Consider the following 18,614-nt stretch of genomic DNA (forward strand, 5'->3'; position numbering starts at 1 on the left):
AAATTCCTGCAGCTTAATTTCTTATTGATGATATTGGTATCGAGGCCCTCTTTTACTATACTCCATCCTCACTACTTCGGATATACTCGGGTTTTAATTTCATTTAACAGGCATTAGACCCACTTTGGAATTTTTCTAAGTCCCCTTGTTAGGTGATGCAATCATCCTCACTCTCGACTTCCCTCAAGACTTCAGTATCATCGAGAAATATATTAAGGTGTGAGTTTAGTTGTTCTGGCTGGTCATTTTCATGAATCAGAAGAGCACTGTACCTGGGACCGCTCCCCGTGGCACGCCTATGATGACCCGACCCCCCTCCCCAATGTTTTTCCAAATGGCTCCTCTAACATGCATCTTTTGGTCACCTTCACAAAGGTACTTGTCTGTCCATCGAGGTGGTCTCCCTCTTATATCTGCCTTTATATCCAGCTTCCTAACAAACCTCCTGTGTCCAATGCTTTCAAGGCAGTTCAGATGTACACAAGCTACCAAAACTTCTCTTTTGTTTAGAACGGTGTCCTTTCCCTGAATCCGTGTTGTTTATCGTTTATGTAATGTCTCGTTTGCAGGCAGCAGCCGGTGCTGCTTTCTCATTATCGATGTTGCACGGACCACATTCATCAGATGTATTGGTCCGTAGGTCAGCGTTACTTGCCGGTCTCTCGTCTTAAAGGCAGGTATGACAGGTGCCATCTTCCGTTCCATCGGCACTTTTCCTTCCTCCAGCCACATCTTCGACAACATTCCATTTGGCGTATCCAGCGTGTGTCTCCGCACTTCAGCACGTATGGAGAAACTTCAAGACCACGAGCCTATATGGATAAAGGCCCTTCAGCAATTTCGCTATGTCTCTTCTGGAAGTTCCAATGCTTTCCAGGTCCTCGTTCTGTCTTTCTGGTATTGGGGCAATAGTGTCTTATTGTGAAAACACGTTCGAACTTTTCATTGAGCGCCTCTCGTATCGTTACACTTCTTCAATAACTTTTCTCCCCTTAGCTTGATCAGCTGATCTTTAATTGACAGTGTTCTCCCGAATAGCTTATACAGTAGAGTGTTGTAGACTATGTGTGTAAAGATAAGATATGGTGGTGATGAATCATCTGGACTATGTGTGTAAAGATAAGATATGGTGGTGATGAATCATCTGGACTATGTGTGTAAAGATAAGATATGGTGGTGATGAATCATCTGGACTATCTGTGTAAAGATAAGATATGGTGGTGATGAATCATCTGGACTATCTGTGTAAAGATAAGATATGGTGGTGATGAATCATCTGGACTATCTGTGTAAAGATAAGATATGGTGGTGATGAATCATCTGGACTATCTGTGTAAAGATAAGATATGGTGGTGATGAATCATCTGGACTATCTGTGTAAAGATAAGATATGATGGTGATGAATCATCTGGACTATCTGTGTAAAGATAAGATATGGTGGTGATGAATCATCTGGACTATCTGTGTAAAGATAAGATATGGTGGTGATGAATCATCCCCTTTGATTCTTGTGTGCTCAGTAACATGCTGGCTAAGGGAACTTTCCTGTATTCCTTCTCACAACTTGTCTCTCTATGACTCTCTGTATTCGAGACTCCATCCCAGTTTGACTTCTATATCATTAAGATCCCCTTTTATTACAACTTTACCATCTGTAAAGAGTGCATGCATGCCTTATTGTTTCATACACCATCATGATTCTTCCGTCATTGTTATCTTTGAATATTTGTTCTGGTTCATTACAATAATGTGCAGGATTATTTCCTATCAGCATCACAGTGCTGTGCTCTACTGCAGTTACATGTTTCTCGTTATGTAAAGTCTGAATCATCCATCCGTCAGTAGTTCCTTAATCTTAAAGAGTCCTTTGTTACGAGAGCCAATTCTTCGTTTCCCCTCTTTTCCTCCTTGTTATTGTACATCCCTCTGGACAGATCAGGTCAGATCTTATCTCTAAACAAGATGCGCGCGCGTGTGTGTGTGTGTGTGTGTGTGTGTGTGTGTGTGTGTGTGACAGCAGCATCAGTAGTAGCAGAGGTCCTCAGTACTCACCCGGCGTTGTTTGGTCGTCGTCTGCCTGCTGAGTCTCTTGGCCTTTCCCTGGCCCCGGGTCGTCTTCTCCTCTCGCCATCTCCTCGTCGTCGTGGACCTCTCTGCCCTCTCCGTCGTTTGCCCTCTTCCCTGCCCTGTTCTCCTGCAGCCTGTCGCCTCCTGCCACCCTGTCCCTCTGCCTGCCGCATCCTCACGCGTCTCAGTAATCTCCTGCGGGGGCGACCCTCCTGTTGTCCCGGGCTGCTTCGTTCGCGCCTCATTCTGGGGATATGACAACACACTGTGACGGGGCACAAACCACATTGTGACGGTGGCACAAACCACACTGTGACGGTGGCACTTCTGTATTGTGAAGGGACACTGACATGTCAGGATGATTCCCTGCCATACGATTACACCTTGGAGAACCACATACAGGAATTGAGAGAGAGAGAGAGAGAGAGAGAGAGAGAGAGAGAGAGAGAGAGAGAGAGAGAGAGAGAGAGAGAGAGAGAGAGAGAGAAGCAGGGGTAAGTCATATTTGCATCACTTACAGCGAGGTTTGGTACACGGCTTCGGCCGCATGTACCCGTCTTAGGAGGTAAGATAATGGCGTGGGGACAGTCTTGCCTGGCCAGAGTTACACAGTAAATAATCTAATGGCGTAAAAGTTTATGGGAATCAACACACCGTATTTCACTAAGGCATAGATAGAAAGTGATTAGCATTGGAGATGGGCAGGTTCATGGTACCATGCATGCCATAACGGATGCTTAGTCACTGTTTTTCTCTCCTTGGCCTTTGACATAAACCTCTAAGATCGGGTCAAAGGCCAGGCCACCTTATCCTAGGGTCATAACTTCGTGCTGTAGCAGTTAAGAAACACTCGCTTCTGCCGGCGATGACGTGTGCCACACACAGTCGCATAACCTCCAGAGTACACAATGCTGCACACACACACCCTTCCAGACACCTTATAGAAGACGATCACTCGACTAACACGTCACTGGGTACAGTGCCACACACTTTAAACAAACTTCACATGAAACCACACACACACACACACACACACACACACACACACACACACACACAGACATGTGAGAAGGGGGTCGTCAACACTAAAGAGGTGGGAAATTTGAACATCCGGATGTCTCTTCAAAAAAAAGATTCCCAACACATTTGTCCAAACTGTTTGAAAAAGAAATCCGGTCGTTCAACATTAATGTACCACAGAGGGAGGAAAACTAGTGAGTTAATCCATGGAAGGACGTGAAAAAGAAATCCGGTCGTTCAACATTAATGTATCACAGAGGGAGGAAAACTAGTAAGTTAGTCCATGGAAGGACGTAGTCGTGACTGGACTCAACGTTCGTCCGTATTTAGACTGAGGGGCAAACATCGTGTATATACACTGTGGGCCAAACCAGAGCACCGGAGAGTGTGTGGGGGACGTCTGTCGGCCCATCCCTTACTTGCGCTTTAGTTTTTTGGTCTTGGTCTTGATCTTGATCTTCCTGGAGGGGGTGATGAGTTGGTCGTCCTTGTACCAGAGGACCTGCGGCAAGGGGTGGCCCTGCACGCTGCACTCCAGCGTGAAGTTGTACTTCTCTACCACAGAGTCGTCCTGAAGCCCACTCACGCGCGGCGCCGCAACTGGAAAAAGAATCAGAAGGTTTCCTTTAGTTTCCATCCCGAACACTGTTACAGTATACAGAGGAATAGGAAAAGGATATTACAGACACCAGCAGACCACTGGATCCTATCCACGCTCTCTGTGAAAGAAGAATAGATGGTGAATATATATATATATATATATATATATATATATATATATATATATATATATATATATATATATATATATATATATATATATATAAGCGTCGAGTGGAAATTCAAATAGGTGACAAATTGTAAGAAACTCCTGCGAACATGTTTTGAAGTGTGTCCCAGTAGCAACACCTAGGGTTTGGCCTGACTACCGGACACTACGAGCTTCCTACGTCATCAGAATATGTTATTAACCACAGTTGGTATCCCTAATATTATTGATCATTTAGTAAAGGTAATTCACCCTTTCTGTTGCTGTTGGTAGTGCCACACCTGATGTTGGTATTGCAAGTGTAACCATTGTTTCAGAAGTTACAGCTGCCATTACTGCTGCTCCAGCTGTTGTTTCTGAAGTTGATTTCATTACCACAGGTAATATGAATAACATAAGGTCAGCATTGTGTTAGGTCGACTTTTAATATTGTAAGGAAGGTCAGTTATGTGATGTATGAAAATAATGTTGAAGCTTGTGCTTGACCTGAAAAGACACAACAGTCTAAAACTTCTTTTAATTACAAATAAGAAAAGAACAGTAAAAGGAAACAATCTATTTTTTTTTTCCATAAACAAAAACAGATTACGCACGCATCCAGCTAGGTCAAAACGCGCACGAGTCTCCTGTATTACAAATGAAATTATAGAGGATATTGGTTATCGTATCCTGCCCTACCGTATACCTGTGAACTGGTCAAGCCTGGTCATGATGGTGTGGGTGCATCAGTCGGGCGCCTCCAGCACCGCGAGCTCACGTCACAGTGCAGGCTTTACTCATCACGTTGGTCATCATAGTGTTTATCTCTCTCTCCCGAGCCCACGGTATTGATTAACCCGTAGAGCACGACGGTGCAGGCTCTCAGAATGCCAAAACGCACGTCATCCTACCGAAAGGGTCGCCTTCCTCGTGCTGAAAGGTCGAAGCATTGTGCTCAAGGGCCGTACCAGTCGTGCGCCAGTTGTCATCTCATCGTGCACAAGGGCATAAGTTCCAGTGCCTTACAACCACGGACAAGACCCCCTCTGACCCCAGCCACCCCTCTCCCTGCTTCCCGCGGGTGGCCCCCGGGGAACCTCCACAGGTGGTCTTCTTGAGGACAGATAGCACGTCGGTGGTCTGAGCGAGTCGACTGTTTTTAGCATTTTGTACTGTAGTTGAAGTACACTCGGCTCCGTATGGTATTTTGGTAGGTAGAGATTGTTGACGCTTTACTCCACCACCACCCCCACCACCACCACCACTATCGCCAACACGAACTCTTTAACACCACGGGTGAGGCGGCCTCCCGCTGGGGGCACCTGTGGAGTGGTTGGTGCTTATGTAGGTGTCACCTCGGTCGTCTTCATCAGCAGACGTACAGTAGGTGTTGGAGGGATGGTTCACCTGTGTCAAGTACGGATGAAGATGAGTTCGGGTGAATGGCGTGGTCGTGGTGTGCACTAAACACCCACATCTCTGACATTCGTGTCACTTTTTACTCGTAGTCAAACTTGTCTTCGTTAAATTCCATCAGGTTCACTTCTGCCTATCTGTGGATCACATCTTGAGTTGTTATGTATCTCCTTTTGATCAGCTTCTGATCTGATCACTGCAATCATTCCCGTGCCATCGGCAAAGCTCCTTCTAAAGCTGCTGTCCTTTCCATTGGTTTGGATATCTGATGTTATTATAATTAGTCCAGAGTCCCAGTAGGACGTACTTCTCACACGCGGCTCCGTTTGTTAACACTTCAGTTTTCTCTACGTCAGGGACCTGTTTAAGTCCATCTTCCCGTCTTATCTCTTATGTTATGTTTACCTCCTCCGTCTACTAAGGTTCTGTGGCTTACTTTGTCAAATGCCGGTGCAGAATCAGGAAGAACAGTGTCCATTCTCTTACCTTGCACTAAACTTTCATTTATGTCACTATTGAGTTACTATAATCGAGTCTCTGTTTCTCCTGGTACAAATCCATGTTGGCCCTCGTTTGCTGTACTCGTTTTTTGATCGAATATTCTAGTGGGGTTTCTTTATCGCTCCATCAGAGACTTTTATTGCGTGTGAACTCAAGCTAACTGGATTGTGCTGCCTAAGTATTGGCTTGGATCCTCCTCTGTGTGTGTATCGGGTGTTACATACTATGTTATTTCGTGAACCTCTGCTGTTTTGCTTTCATCCGGACATTGGTCGCAGAAATAACCTCATCGGTTTCGCTGTTGCTGTCGTTGTCTTCTTGAGGAATATGACTCAGAGAGAGAGAGAGAGAGAGAGAGAGAGAGAGAGAGAGAGAGAGAAGAGAGAGAGAGAGAGAGAGAGAGAGAGAGAGATTTCGGTAGTTAAAGCTGGAGCCAGGGGGTTAAGAAAGCGCCAGGTGGTTGCGGAGACAAGCAGATGGTTAAGGAGAGCCAGGTGTGAGAAGCAAAAAGAGAGTGGCTGAAGAGAGAACCAGCTGACTTGGGATATACGCAGCATTTGTGAGGGTGCCACGTGGTTAAGGCATGTGCCACGTGGTGAAGGCAAGCGCCATGTGGTTAAAACAAGCGCTACGTGGTTAAGACAAGCACCACGTGGTTAAAACAGGCGCCACGTGGTTAAGACAAGCGCCACGTAGTTAAAACAAGAGTTATTGGTTTAGGACAAGTACCAACATGGGTTAAGTCAAGTGCCACGTAGTTAAGCGCCACGTGGTTGAGACACGTGCCACCTGGTTAAGACAAACGTCACGTGGTTAAGACAAGCGGCATGTGATTAAGACAATGGTTATGTGGTTGAGACTTGCGCCAAGTGGTTGAGAAATTGGTTGGGGAGATGCTGATGGTTGCAGAGAGACCCATGTAGCTGGAGAAAGCCAGGTAGGTGAAGAGAAACCCAAGTGGTTGCGGAGAGAACGGGCCGAGTGGTGGGGAGAGAGATAGTCAGGTGGTTGGGGAGAGAGAAAATCAGGTGTTAACGAAGAGAGAAAGCTATGCACCTGAGAGAGGGAGGGCCATCTGGTTGGGGAGAGAGCCAGGTGATCGAGAGAAAGAACGAGGGCCGGGTGGTTTGGGAGAAAGCCAGGTAGATGGGGAGAGAGCCAGGTGGTTGGGGAGAGTTAGGTGGTTGGAGGGAAAGCCAGGTGGTCGGGGAGAGAGCCAGTTGGTTGAGGAGATAGCCAGGTGTTTGGGAGAAAGCCTGACGGTTGGGGAGAGAGCCAGGTGGTTGGGGATATGGCCAGTTGGTTGGGGAGATAGCCAGGTGGTTGGGGAGAGAGCCAGGTGGTTGGAGAGATAGCCAGGTGGTTAGAGAGATAGCCAGGTGGTTGGAGAGATAGCCAGGTAGTTGGGGAGAGCCATGTGATTGGAGAGAGCCAGGTGGTAGGAGAGATAGCCAGGTGGTTGGGGGAGAGCCAGGTGGTTGGGGGAGAGCCAGGTGGTTGGAGAGATAGCCAGGTGGTTGGGAGAGCCAGGTGGTTGGAGAGATAGCCAGGTGGTTGGGGAGATAGCCAGGTGGTTGGAGAGATAGCCAGGTGGTTGGAGAGATAGCCAGGTGGTTGGGGAGATAGCCAGGTGGTTGGAGAGAGAGCCAGGTGGTTGGGAGAGAGCCAGGTGGTTGGGAGAGAGCCAGGTGGTTGGAGAGATAGTCAAGTGGTTGGAGAGATAGACAGGTGGTTGGGGAGAGAGCCAGGTGGTTGGGAGAGAGCCAGGTGGTTGGAGAGAAAGCCAGGTGGGGTGGGAACCGTTGAGTGCGGCGCGGCACCTCCCGCCTGACCCACCGTTGTTGACACTGTTCGACCCGGCCTGACCCCTGGGTGACCCCCGCCACCTGTGACGACGTCACGCCGCATGCGTCGTACACCCTCGTTCAGGAGGGCAGGTAGCGGCTTCAGGGCCCCTCACGGTGCTGGAACTGTCGCAAGACCACGGCGACACGACGGAGCGAACCCGGAGGCTACGGAAGGAGACGCAGGTGGCGGTGGGTGACGGGCGCCGGAACTCCCGTTTTCTTTGTGTCCCGTTCGGCTGCCAGAGCAGCAGACCAGAGTACTGCCTTATATTCCTCACTGGGGCGCTGGTTCACGTCGGTCTCATTCTTCTGTGGGAGTGTGTGTCCTGCATAGTACCGTACAGGAATAGTATGTTTGTATACAGATTTCTCGATGTAATAATGATGATTATAGTAGTAGTAGTAGTAGTGGTAGGTAGTGGTAGTACTAGTAGCAGCAGTAGTAGTAGTAGTAATAGTAGTAGCAGCAGCAGCAGAAGTAATAGCAGTAGTAGTAGTAGTAGTAGGAGAAGGAAAATGATAAACGGTAAACTGAGTTAAGAAAGAAAGGTGAAGGCAAAGGCTGGAAATACACGGGAGAAATTCACACAATAGACACCATTGTGGGCGTAACTCGGGGTGAGGGCGTCAGACAACAGTCTGGACACACGCATCACTGGTCGTTTACGGTGTTGACAGTGGTCATCGGGATGGGGCAGCGTTTGTAGCGGTCTGTAAGGGCTCGGGCGGACTCCATGTGGTTATGGTGCCTAAATAAAACTCTAGGACTAGTGCATGTACTATTGCGCAGCGAGACCAGCCTCTCTTAATGGTAATACACCTCATATTTTTCCCCTGGAACGAACTCCCGTTTAGCTTTTATCTCCCATACCACCGTGGGGTGGCACCAGTGGGTTCGCGCCCTTCCTCTGCACACGCCGTGGCCCGTCTCCCGTCGTCTGGGGTTGAGCTGGGAGTAACAAATCCTCTGCTGTTGTGGAGATGGATTTTTTTTTTTTTTTTGGTCGACCGAAGAAGAGCGTCGGTTACAGTGTGTCGGCATTAGCAAACACAGGTTGACTTTCACTTTCCGCTGAAGAGACAGCCACAGCAGCGCTAGCGGTAATAGTAGCAGCAACAGCAGATTTTTTTTTTTTTTCTCCACGGGTTAACACATCGTCAAGGGGAATCTTTGCTCTCTCTCTGAAAAAAAGCATTTTTCCGTCACGTATTTCTGAGGTATAAAAGTCCAAAACTTTCCGGTAGCACATTTTCTGGTCGCTTCGCTAACGATGAAGTAGTTAGTGGGGAAAATTTAGAATGGGTCTAGAGAAAAGAATCAGCAACGTGCGTAAGACATGATTATCTGTAGAATGTGACAGATCACTCAGCCTCCAACAGCCTGATTGAGTGGATGAGCAACGTGGCAGCGTGGCTCGAGATCGACTTGTAGAGGGAGGTTAGAGGAGTAACGAAACCATTGTAAGGTATACACTTAAGGCAAGACCCAGGACTTAGCTGTGAGGTGGGGCTACAGAAGGCCTCCGAAACCATGTGTGCTGGCTGGGTGACCGTACCTTACCCTTCACATGAGGCTTCCGTGCATTCTGAGGCGTCGCCTGGTAACCACTAATTAAACCTGGATTGCCACACGGGCCTTAGTCTGTCGTGAAGACCAACACCATGGATGTATCCCGGACCACTGTGGAACTTTGTACCGACAGGGCGCGGGGAGGAGGAGATGCTTTTGTAAATGATGGTGTCACTCGTGATCTATCCAACTGTTGCTGCTAATGGGATACCGGACAGGATTAACTCGGCCGGTACATTTCCTGACTGTACCCAGTAACTACTATGCTGTCATCTCTGTCCAGATATAACCGCACACAACACCGCCACGGAATGTAACTTAGTTCTTTCAATTCTTTTTTTTCTTGGTAAATTTAGCTCAAGCAACTGCAAATGACAGCGAGTGAAATTTAATAATTTAAATTCACTCTCTACGTCTCCCCGCCAACTCACTCTTTTAAGTGCAACGTCGCTATGACAGTACGGTGTGAGGGGCGAGAACAGTACGGCGTGCGGGTAATGATGACAACATTTGAGGAAAGTATTCCGACGCGGGTGTGGCTCTTGCCTTTTGTGGGATCAAGCACGTCCCAGGCAGCCAGAGGCAACGCTGCCGGGTGGAGGCTGGGGGCGCTGTTGGGAGGTAGGCACGATTCTGAGGGAGATTAGGGTGTTGGTGGGGTGAGGTAAATGGTGTTTGCGGTAGTAGTGGTGGCAGGTGAGTTCTCCAGCAGCACTTGTGGTGTGGGCGTCCACCGTCGCTGTGGCACCCATCAACCTAAGAATGAACGCGGAGGAAAATCTTGATATCAGAGACGCAGAGGGGAAGAGTGTATTGGGTAGCTTCCCTTCACTGCAGGACGGCCGATACCTACCCCAAGGCCCCCTTAAAATCACAGGACCAACAATCTTAAGAGGGTAATAAAGATGTGATAATCGCTGCTTATTGTGCGACCTCCGGCTGGGTAGTGGTCAGAAGAAAGTCAGATGGGGGGAGGGGGATGTTATCTATTTATACGTTGCATGTGTGATTAATGTGGGGAGTAATGCGACAGGTGGTGGCATGGGGAGGCAAGGGTTGTGGCCTGGGGTTGGATCTGGGAGGGGACGGGAGGGGGGACGAGAGCCAGCGGGGCGCCGGCCAACCCACTCACACCTCCGCCTCACTCCACCGTGACACACAAGCTCTCGTGGTGACACCGCGTGACACGCCTCCTCCTCCTCCTCACACCCTCCGGCGGCAGGTGTGTGGGGGTGGTGGTATATTGCCTGAGCCACGCGAGAGGTAAAGTAACGGCATGGTAGTCAGACTGGCTTTATTGATCAAGTGATCTGGCTAAGTCGTAGCAAGTGTCGCTGGTGTGACAAGGTGATGGTGCCGCCACCTGCCACACCACCATCAACACCATCACCACCATCAGCATCTGCACAAACACCGCCACACTCGCTCCTGATCGTGGTGATTGCCGGCCGCTGAACAGTCCTCAGTGACAACCTTTGCACAGCTCGACAGATCCCAACTGACAGCAGGGGAATGTGAAGGTCAGGTGACGTCATGGATAAGGTCGCCTGACGTCACACTCTGACGTCACGAAAGCAAAAAAAAAAAAAAAAAGAATATGCAGGCGGTTGACAGGCGGGGGAACCACTGGTCCCTGAAGGTGGTCTCCGGTGCCCCCCCCCCCCCCCGACCCTGTGTCGTCTCCTGGGGGACTGTTGTGTCTCCTGTGTCAACAGCGCGTCTCCTGGGCCAGTCTGTCTCGTGTTTGGAGCCGTGGTGACGCGGGCTAAGCGTCTCCACTTGGTGACGGGCCTCACACTGTCGCCACACTGGCTCAAACACGTACTGCTGCTGCCATTATTTTCCTCATACTGACCTCCTCCTCCGCTGATCGCCCTTTTTATAGTCACCTCAAGTACTTGTACTTACAGAGAGCAGCCGTTGAAAAGTCAGCTTAGAATTTTCATAAGTAGGGTTTTGAAAAATTAAATTTCTAGAAGTGAAACTTAAGATTTTTTAAGAAATAAATTAGGTCCTCATAAATTTTAATTTGGATTCTTTTTCTTTGAGTAGGGTTTTGTTACGAATGCTTGAGGGATGATGTCAGTAGGGCAAAGCAAGAGTTGCTGGAGGGGGAAAGGGGCAGGTGTTGGGTGAAGGGAGGCGGCTGTGTCGATAACTTTACCACCGTATAATCTGTCGTGTATCATGATGGATTTGTGGCTCCAGGTGGCGCTAGTACAACCTGGAAAATACTTCTAATGATGCTAAGTGAAGATAACTGTAATATATATATATATATATATATATATATATATATATATATATATATATATATATATATATATATATATATAATACTGATCGCAATTTCCCCCGATAACGAGGTAGCGCCAGGAATAGACGAAGAGAGGCCACATCCGCTCACATCCATTCTCCAGCCGTCATCGGTAATGCACCGAAACCACAGCGCCCTATAGACAACCAGGCCCTATATATATATATATATATATATATATATATATATATATATATATATATATATATATATATATATATATATAAACTGAAGCTACTGATTCTGACGAATGAAAATGTCGCATCATATGAACAAAACTGAAATGATGACAAGAGAGCGAGTTGTTTCCTATAGGACCCAAGAACAATTTATTTCTGCAAATTCCAGAATTCTTGTGCTTCAGTAACAGTCCAATACGGAGCAAAGTTTTGTCTTCCCATATATTTACGCAAAGCTAACATTACCATACGCTCCTTCGCTTAGGCAAGAGCGGTGACATGACGCGATTACTCAGCAACTTACGTGAGAGACGACAGTTCGACGCTAGACGCTGGAAATCAGATGTCATTGCCAATCTGGATATTTAAAGCTTATCTTTAATTAGCTATGTAATTCAACGTGTTCTTGATATGTCAGTGACAAGCCTTTACTTTAATGTGATTTTTTTTTTTTTTATCTTATGGTTGAGGTTTGCATTACGAAGTGGCTTCAGTGTTGCCCTCAGCTAGCAAGGTGGGTTGTGGGAACACCTCCTTTGGTATTGCAGGACCTGGGAGTGCTGAATGCAGGACCTGGGAGTGCTAAATGCAGGACCTGGGAGTGCTAAATGCAGGACCTGGGAGTGCTAAATGCAGGACCTGGGAGTGCGAAATGCAGGACCTGGGAGTGCTGAATGCAGGACCTGGGAGTGCTAAATGCAGGACCTGGGAGTGCTAAATGCAGGACCTGGGAGTGCTGAATGCAGGACCTGGGAATGCTGAATGCAGGACCTGGGAGTGCTTGAACCCCTGCTTGGAAGCGCTGGGTGCCGGCGGGTCTGGAAGTGCTGGGTGTCAGGACCGGATGTTCTGGGTGCCAGGCTAAGGGATGCCTGCCGTAGGGCCTACTTGGGCTGGGTGCCAGGCTTAGGGGTGTTTAGTGTAGGGGCCTTCATGGGCTGGGTGCCAGGCCCAGGTTGGTTAGGTGCCAGCCTGGATGTACTGGATGGTCGTCTTGGGTGTGTTAGACGTCAAGGCGCGAGTGAACTAGGTGCTGAGCCTGGGTGTGCTGGGTGCAAGGCCTGGGTGTGCTGGGCCGGGTATGCTGGGTGTGTGGGTTTGGTGGGATGTGTACTTGGGCTGTGTATATTTATTTGACCTAGACGAGCCTAATGCCTGGCTGGCCTGAGCACGAGAACTGGGTTAACTGTGTGTCTGGTCTGAATATGTTAGGTCTGGTTGTGTTTGCCTGGTCTGGTTGTGCTAGGTGCCTGATCTGGGTGTGCTGGGTGACTGGTTTGGTTGGGCTGGGTATGTTGGTTGCTGTGGCTGATTGTCTTAGGTGCCTGTTTTGGGTGGGCTGATTGCTAGAACTGGGTGCTGGGTATGCTGGGTGCCGTGGCTGAATGTACTTGGTGTCGGATCTGGGTGTGTGCTGGGTGCCGGGGCAGGGTGTATACATTATGCCGAGGGTGAGTGTGGTGGGTGCAGGGGCTGGATGGCTGGGTGATACTGGGTGTGGGACTGGGTTTCCTGGGTGTCGGGACTGGGTATTTTGGGTGCGGGGCTGGGTACCGAAGCTGGGGGTGTGCTGGGTGGCGGGGCTGGGGATGTGCTGGGTGCCGAGGCTGGGGGTGTGCTGGGTGGTGGGGTTGGGGATGTGCTGGGTGCTGAGGCTAGGGGTGTGCTGGGTGGCGGGGCTGGGTGTGCAGGGTATTCGGCGGGTGAGGGCAGCAGGTTGCCAAGCACAGCCAGGAGGGATGCCAAGCAAGGTTAACTCTTAGTCACTCGATTTCTTAGCACGAGGGAGAATCAGAGGGCGGGTCGCACCATGTCTTCTTTTTATCATTATTATTATTATTATTATTTACGGTGTTGAGTAAGGGTGGTGGTGGTGGTGGCGAGCATGCTGGGCGGCATCATTACTGGCACTGGGGCTGTCTAGTCGCTCTCGGTGCCAGAGTCTTACTCCTTGGCACCAGACGTGATGTATAAGGTGAGCTGGGTGCCATACCCTCCCTCCCCTCTAGCCAGCTGCCGCTGCCTCCTACCCCCTCCCCACCCACCACACCCACTACACCCGGCCTCACGCACCAACACACAACCCGTATACTCGCCACCAAGGACAAGCCAGGCTAAAGTTGGGCGTGATGGAGGAGGGCGAGAGTGTGGGAGAGGAAGGAAGAGGAGGAGGAGGAGGAGGAGGAGGAGGAGCTGCTGGGGCAAGAAGAAAATGATTAATGCCTGCGTATCTGAGAGGCCGGGAGCCATGCATGAGAGGTGAGCGCATACACACCCCCTGCCAGAGTTGGGGCGCTGCACATCACTTCATATTACAGAGTGGCACGACGCGCGTGCTCCCCACCGCCACCCCACCACACCACTCAGGGGACGTGCCTTACACACACACACCCCTGATGAAGATGGCTACCCCAGGCAAGGGTGGGGTGGGTAGAGATGCGGACATTTATATATGAGGGTGAGGTTGTCTAGCAGAGACTTATTAGTCATTAACCAGCCGGTTGACTCACGCAAGGTGAGGTGCCACGGGCAGGGCACGGGGCACTGGTGTAGCCACACGCCATGCAGGTGTACTGTGTCGTGTGACCCCCACCATACTGTTAGCCTCCCACTCAACCCCTCCCTGTGTCAACACTCCACTATCTCTACATTAAGAGTGTGCCACAGAAAAACTCTTTGCAGATAAAGTCCTGATTGTCATACGAGGGAAAGAGGCCATATTGTCCTGACGACGATCATTATTTACGGTGGTGAGGTGATGTGTGTAGCGCGAGGCACGCTTGTGTAACTCCGTGGGTCCTGGTGAGGTGGAGGCCGCGCTGTGTTCTCAGTGCCCCGGGCCAGCCACCAGCCAGCCGTGCCCATGCCACCAGTCAGCCGTGCCCATACCACCAGTCAGCCGTGCCTACGCCACCAGCCAGCCATGCCCACGCACCAGCCAGCCGTGCCCCTACCACCAGCACAGTCGTGCCCACGCCACCACCCAGACGCGCCCATACCACCAGCCATCCCTGCCCACGCCACCAGCCAGGCGTGCCCAAACCACCACCCAGCAGTACCCATGCCACCGGCCAGCCGTGCCCACGTCATCAAATTGCCATGTCCACGTCATCAGCCAGCAGTACCCACACACTAGCAGCCACCAGTAATCACGCCATCAGCCAGTATTCTCCACGCCACCATTCAGCGATACCCATGCCAGCAGCCAGCATTCCTCTCGGCAGCAGCCAGCAGTCCCCACGCCAGCAGCCAGCAGTCCTCACGCCAGCAGCCAGCAGTCCTCACGCCACCATCCAGCCGTCCCCACTCCAGCAGCCCCTAGGGCATCAGCCAGCAGTACTCAAACCAGAAGCTAGCAGTCCCCTCGCCAGAAGCGGTACTTACGCCACCAGTTATCAGTGCCCACGGCAGCGGCCAGCAGTACCCACGCCAGCAGGTAACAGTGCCCATGCGACTAGCCAGCAGTCCCCGCGCGACCAGCCGGCATCCCCATGCCACCATCCAGTACTCCCCACGCCACTAGCCAGCACTCCCCACGCCACTGACCAGCAGTCCCCACGCCAGCAGCTAGTAATGGCGCACCATAACTCTAGGCGTTTCTTTCTGCCAGTTTCACTAGGTAGGTAGAGGTGGTCCCCGCCAGGTCCCGTGGTCCGTGCCGTCCTCTTGCCGGGGCCAAGGGACGCTCTACCTTACTTTATGAATGAGTCGCATCTTCTACCGGTCTTACCTGGTCTTGTGAATGAAAGGGTAGGAACGTAGGCGGCGCCGAGCGGTGTGGGTGTGTGGCGGTGGCGTTATCCTGCTCTTACTGATGGTTGCTAACTGCTTGGGGGGGGGTGGGGGGATAAGGCTCTGCCAAGAGCAGTTACCTCAGACCAGGTGGCCCGCCCGCTCTAAGGCAGGGGAGGGTATGGGTAAGGCGGGTGGGGGGGGGGGGGCGCTAAGGGAAGTGGAGGACAGGGGAGGGAAGGGAGGGGTAAGGGGGGGGGGAGATGGTGCGTATAATGTGAGAATGTTAAGAGATTTATACCGTGCATCATGGCGAGGCCCTGTGTCACGAGCCAAGGTGAAGGTTGAGGCCAGGTTTATCTCCCTGGCGCACTGATCACCACCATGTGTCACCTGATGGCTGGGATGCGAGGGGGCGGCGGCACGGAGAGAGAGAGAGAGAGAGAGAGAGAGAGAGAGAGAGAGAGAGAGAGAGAGAGAGAGAGAGAGAGAGAAAGGGTTGAATAACTTTGGTCTTCTCTAATGTCTGGTTGATAGTGAGTTGTGTGCTAGATGCTGGAGGCAGTGAGGCCCCTGACCAGCTGGTCTAGTGACGACTCCAGACCAGCCACACTGCCGGCCGTAGTCTTGGCCTGACCGAGCAGCACACCCGTGGACCACCAGCCGGCGTCCTGCAGTCGCAGACACATTTCCCGGACTGTATTAATGATGGAGCGTATCCACTCCACCCACGCCCACACCAGCCACACTGTCGCACTTCTCATGAGAGATGTACATCTTGGATTTTTCTTTTATTAATATTCCTTGCTTCGGTGAGCTGTCCCGATCATAAAACTAAAACGAATCGTAGCTTTCTCGTCATCCGTAACTCAAGCAGATACGATCTGCACCCTGGCCACGTTGTCAATAGCTGTCTCTACTCCAAGCCTTGCCTGGTTCCTGTGCATCCTCGTATATTACCATCATCAGGTCTGTGCCCGTTCAATAAATCAATGTTTTGGGATATAGGAGAGGAAGGTGTGGTATTAAATCATGGGTTTTGTATGAGTGCAGCAGGTGAGGCTTGCAGCACCACCCAGAATATACCGGAGGAGGAGGGAGGAGGGGTGGAGAGCGTGCGGCAGGCCGGGTCCGCTGGCTGCCTGGCTGCAGCAACGCGGTACACCTAGTTGTGTGCCCTTGTCCTGGTTACTGTGTGTGTGTGTGTGTGTGTGTGTGTGTGTGTGTGTGTGTGTGTGTGTGTGTAAGTACTGCTCCAACTACTTCTAATTGTTATCATGATGATAATAACGAACACTGATGAATTATGAGCGAACAGAGGCTGAAAATATAGGAAAAATATACTTAACAACAAACAAGGGATGGGGGTTGGGGGCAGAGAGTAGAATTAGGGTGTCAGACAGAGTACAGCACGATGACCAGGATGGGGCTGGCCTCGTGGCCGCCCGTACCCGCAGGAGAGGGTTCAGTGCGGCTCTGGTGCTGAACGAACTTGGGGACGAAGGATGTCTGGGGTATATTATACCCTAATTAAGGTGCTGATAATGTTGGAATTGCTCTACCGATGTCCTAGGCACATAGTGAGGACTAATGCATCACCTTGAAAGTCTTAAGAACTAGTATGCTCGGGTGTCCGGAGACAACTGCTCAACATGCGGGGACAACTAGACCTCGTATCGTTGTGGACAGATTACTTGAAATCAGTCTCGTGATTAAGCGTGAAGCTTGGAACTGTCTAGTGATTGAGATAATGTTATCTGCAGAGCACAGTATAACCATTCATGTCTGAGAACAAGTGAATATAAATGGACCCGAATGACAGCCAAATAGGCGATGATATTTAAGTGTTCATCAGTTGTACAAAATTAGGAAGTAACGGTATTTTCCGGCCCCTCCTCAATGGCTGTTAACTCCCCTATGACATCAGCGTATGCTCATCAGCCTAAGATACTGATTACTGAAAGTCTTTACCTTGACGACTACCAAAACCAGCGCCCTTGAACACGCACAGAAACTCCGCACTAAAAATACCATAAACGCTTGATAGCTACACTACCAGCTTTCTCAGCTTTCCTGCTGGGAGGGCTAGAAGTCCTGCAGTTGTGTACCAGCATAAATGGTAATATTTAAGGGAAGAATATTAGAGTAAATAACTGGGCATCTACCTGACAAACTTTGAAGTGTTTACCATGCCCATCGCTCTTCATCAGCTAGCAAAAATCACGAGACAGACAGTTTAATTATACCTGATTCTCTTGTCCTCAATACTTGCCCTAAATACCCTGGGATCAGAATGTACCGTCCTTGTCTCTGAAGCCAAATACATACATATATGCGAGCATTATTGGCTGAGGGATTCCCTCTCACATAGGTCTCTGGGTGCATTATAAAAATACTGAGGCTTCAACTAAGCTTGGACAAGATAAAGAGGCTGTTGAACACAACTAAGCTTGGATAAGATAAAGAGGCTGTTGAACACAACCAAGCTTGGACAAGATAAAGAGGCTGTTGAACACAGAGTTGGGTTGTTAATCACGAGTTAAATACCTGTAGAGTAAGAAGTCCAACACACTGTAATCAGGAAGAAACTAACAGACGAGTGCAGACAGACACCAGTAGCTCCATTTTCCATCACAGTGATAAATTAACAAGATCAACAGACTACGAGATGTTGTCACTGATAGATTAACGCTTGGCTATAAGTGCTATTGGCGCCTTGCCCCATCTGGAGATGGTGACCAATTGAATTCTACAAGTTTGTGGCCAGAGATATGGACACACACAAGAATGCTGTGGCGTAGATTGTGAAGAAACACAACTTTTACAGAAAGGTCCAAACCAACTCTGCAAGAAATGGCATTTAGCATCGAGTATATAAATCTGCACGGGAAGGTTGTTAGCTTATGTAATGAACCAAGATTGTGGGAGTGTAAGTCATAATTATCTGGCCACTGGGGATCTCTGCCAGAGAACCTCTGTGACCTCTGTAATCCTCTTGCGATGACGTTCACAGGATTAGCAAAGGGTTGCACAGTAAACTATAGCCGCTGATATCACCCCAGTGTTGATCTTGAGGGGTGAGAGGTGACGGTGGCGAGGTTGGTGCAGCAGTCTCGTCCTGTCTGATGAGGTCTAGTGGAAAGAATCAGGAGGACCAGCGTGTTGAGCGCCTCTTGGTAGGTGGTGCAAGAGGGATTGAGGATTCTCGTGCACGGTT

General features: G+C 49.9%; 1 protein-coding gene across 1 annotated transcript in view; it reads right to left on the bottom strand.

Annotated features, from left to right (window-relative positions):
* LOC139766266 (uncharacterized) overlaps nucleotides 1-18,614 on the bottom strand; it is a 282,617-nt gene that overhangs the window by 38,563 nt on the left and 225,440 nt on the right. The window contains exons 2-3 of the mRNA XM_071694674.1: nucleotides 3,507-3,687; nucleotides 2,053-2,313 (exon numbers count right to left, since the gene is read on the bottom strand). Of these exons, the coding sequence (XP_071550775.1) occupies nucleotides 2,053-2,313; nucleotides 3,507-3,687 (442 nt within the window). The remainder of the gene's footprint in view (nucleotides 1-2,052; nucleotides 2,314-3,506; nucleotides 3,688-18,614) is intronic.

This window comes from Panulirus ornatus, chromosome 57, assembly GCF_036320965.1.
Source record: "Panulirus ornatus isolate Po-2019 chromosome 57, ASM3632096v1, whole genome shotgun sequence".
Taxonomy (NCBI): domain Eukaryota; kingdom Metazoa; phylum Arthropoda; class Malacostraca; order Decapoda; family Palinuridae; genus Panulirus; species Panulirus ornatus.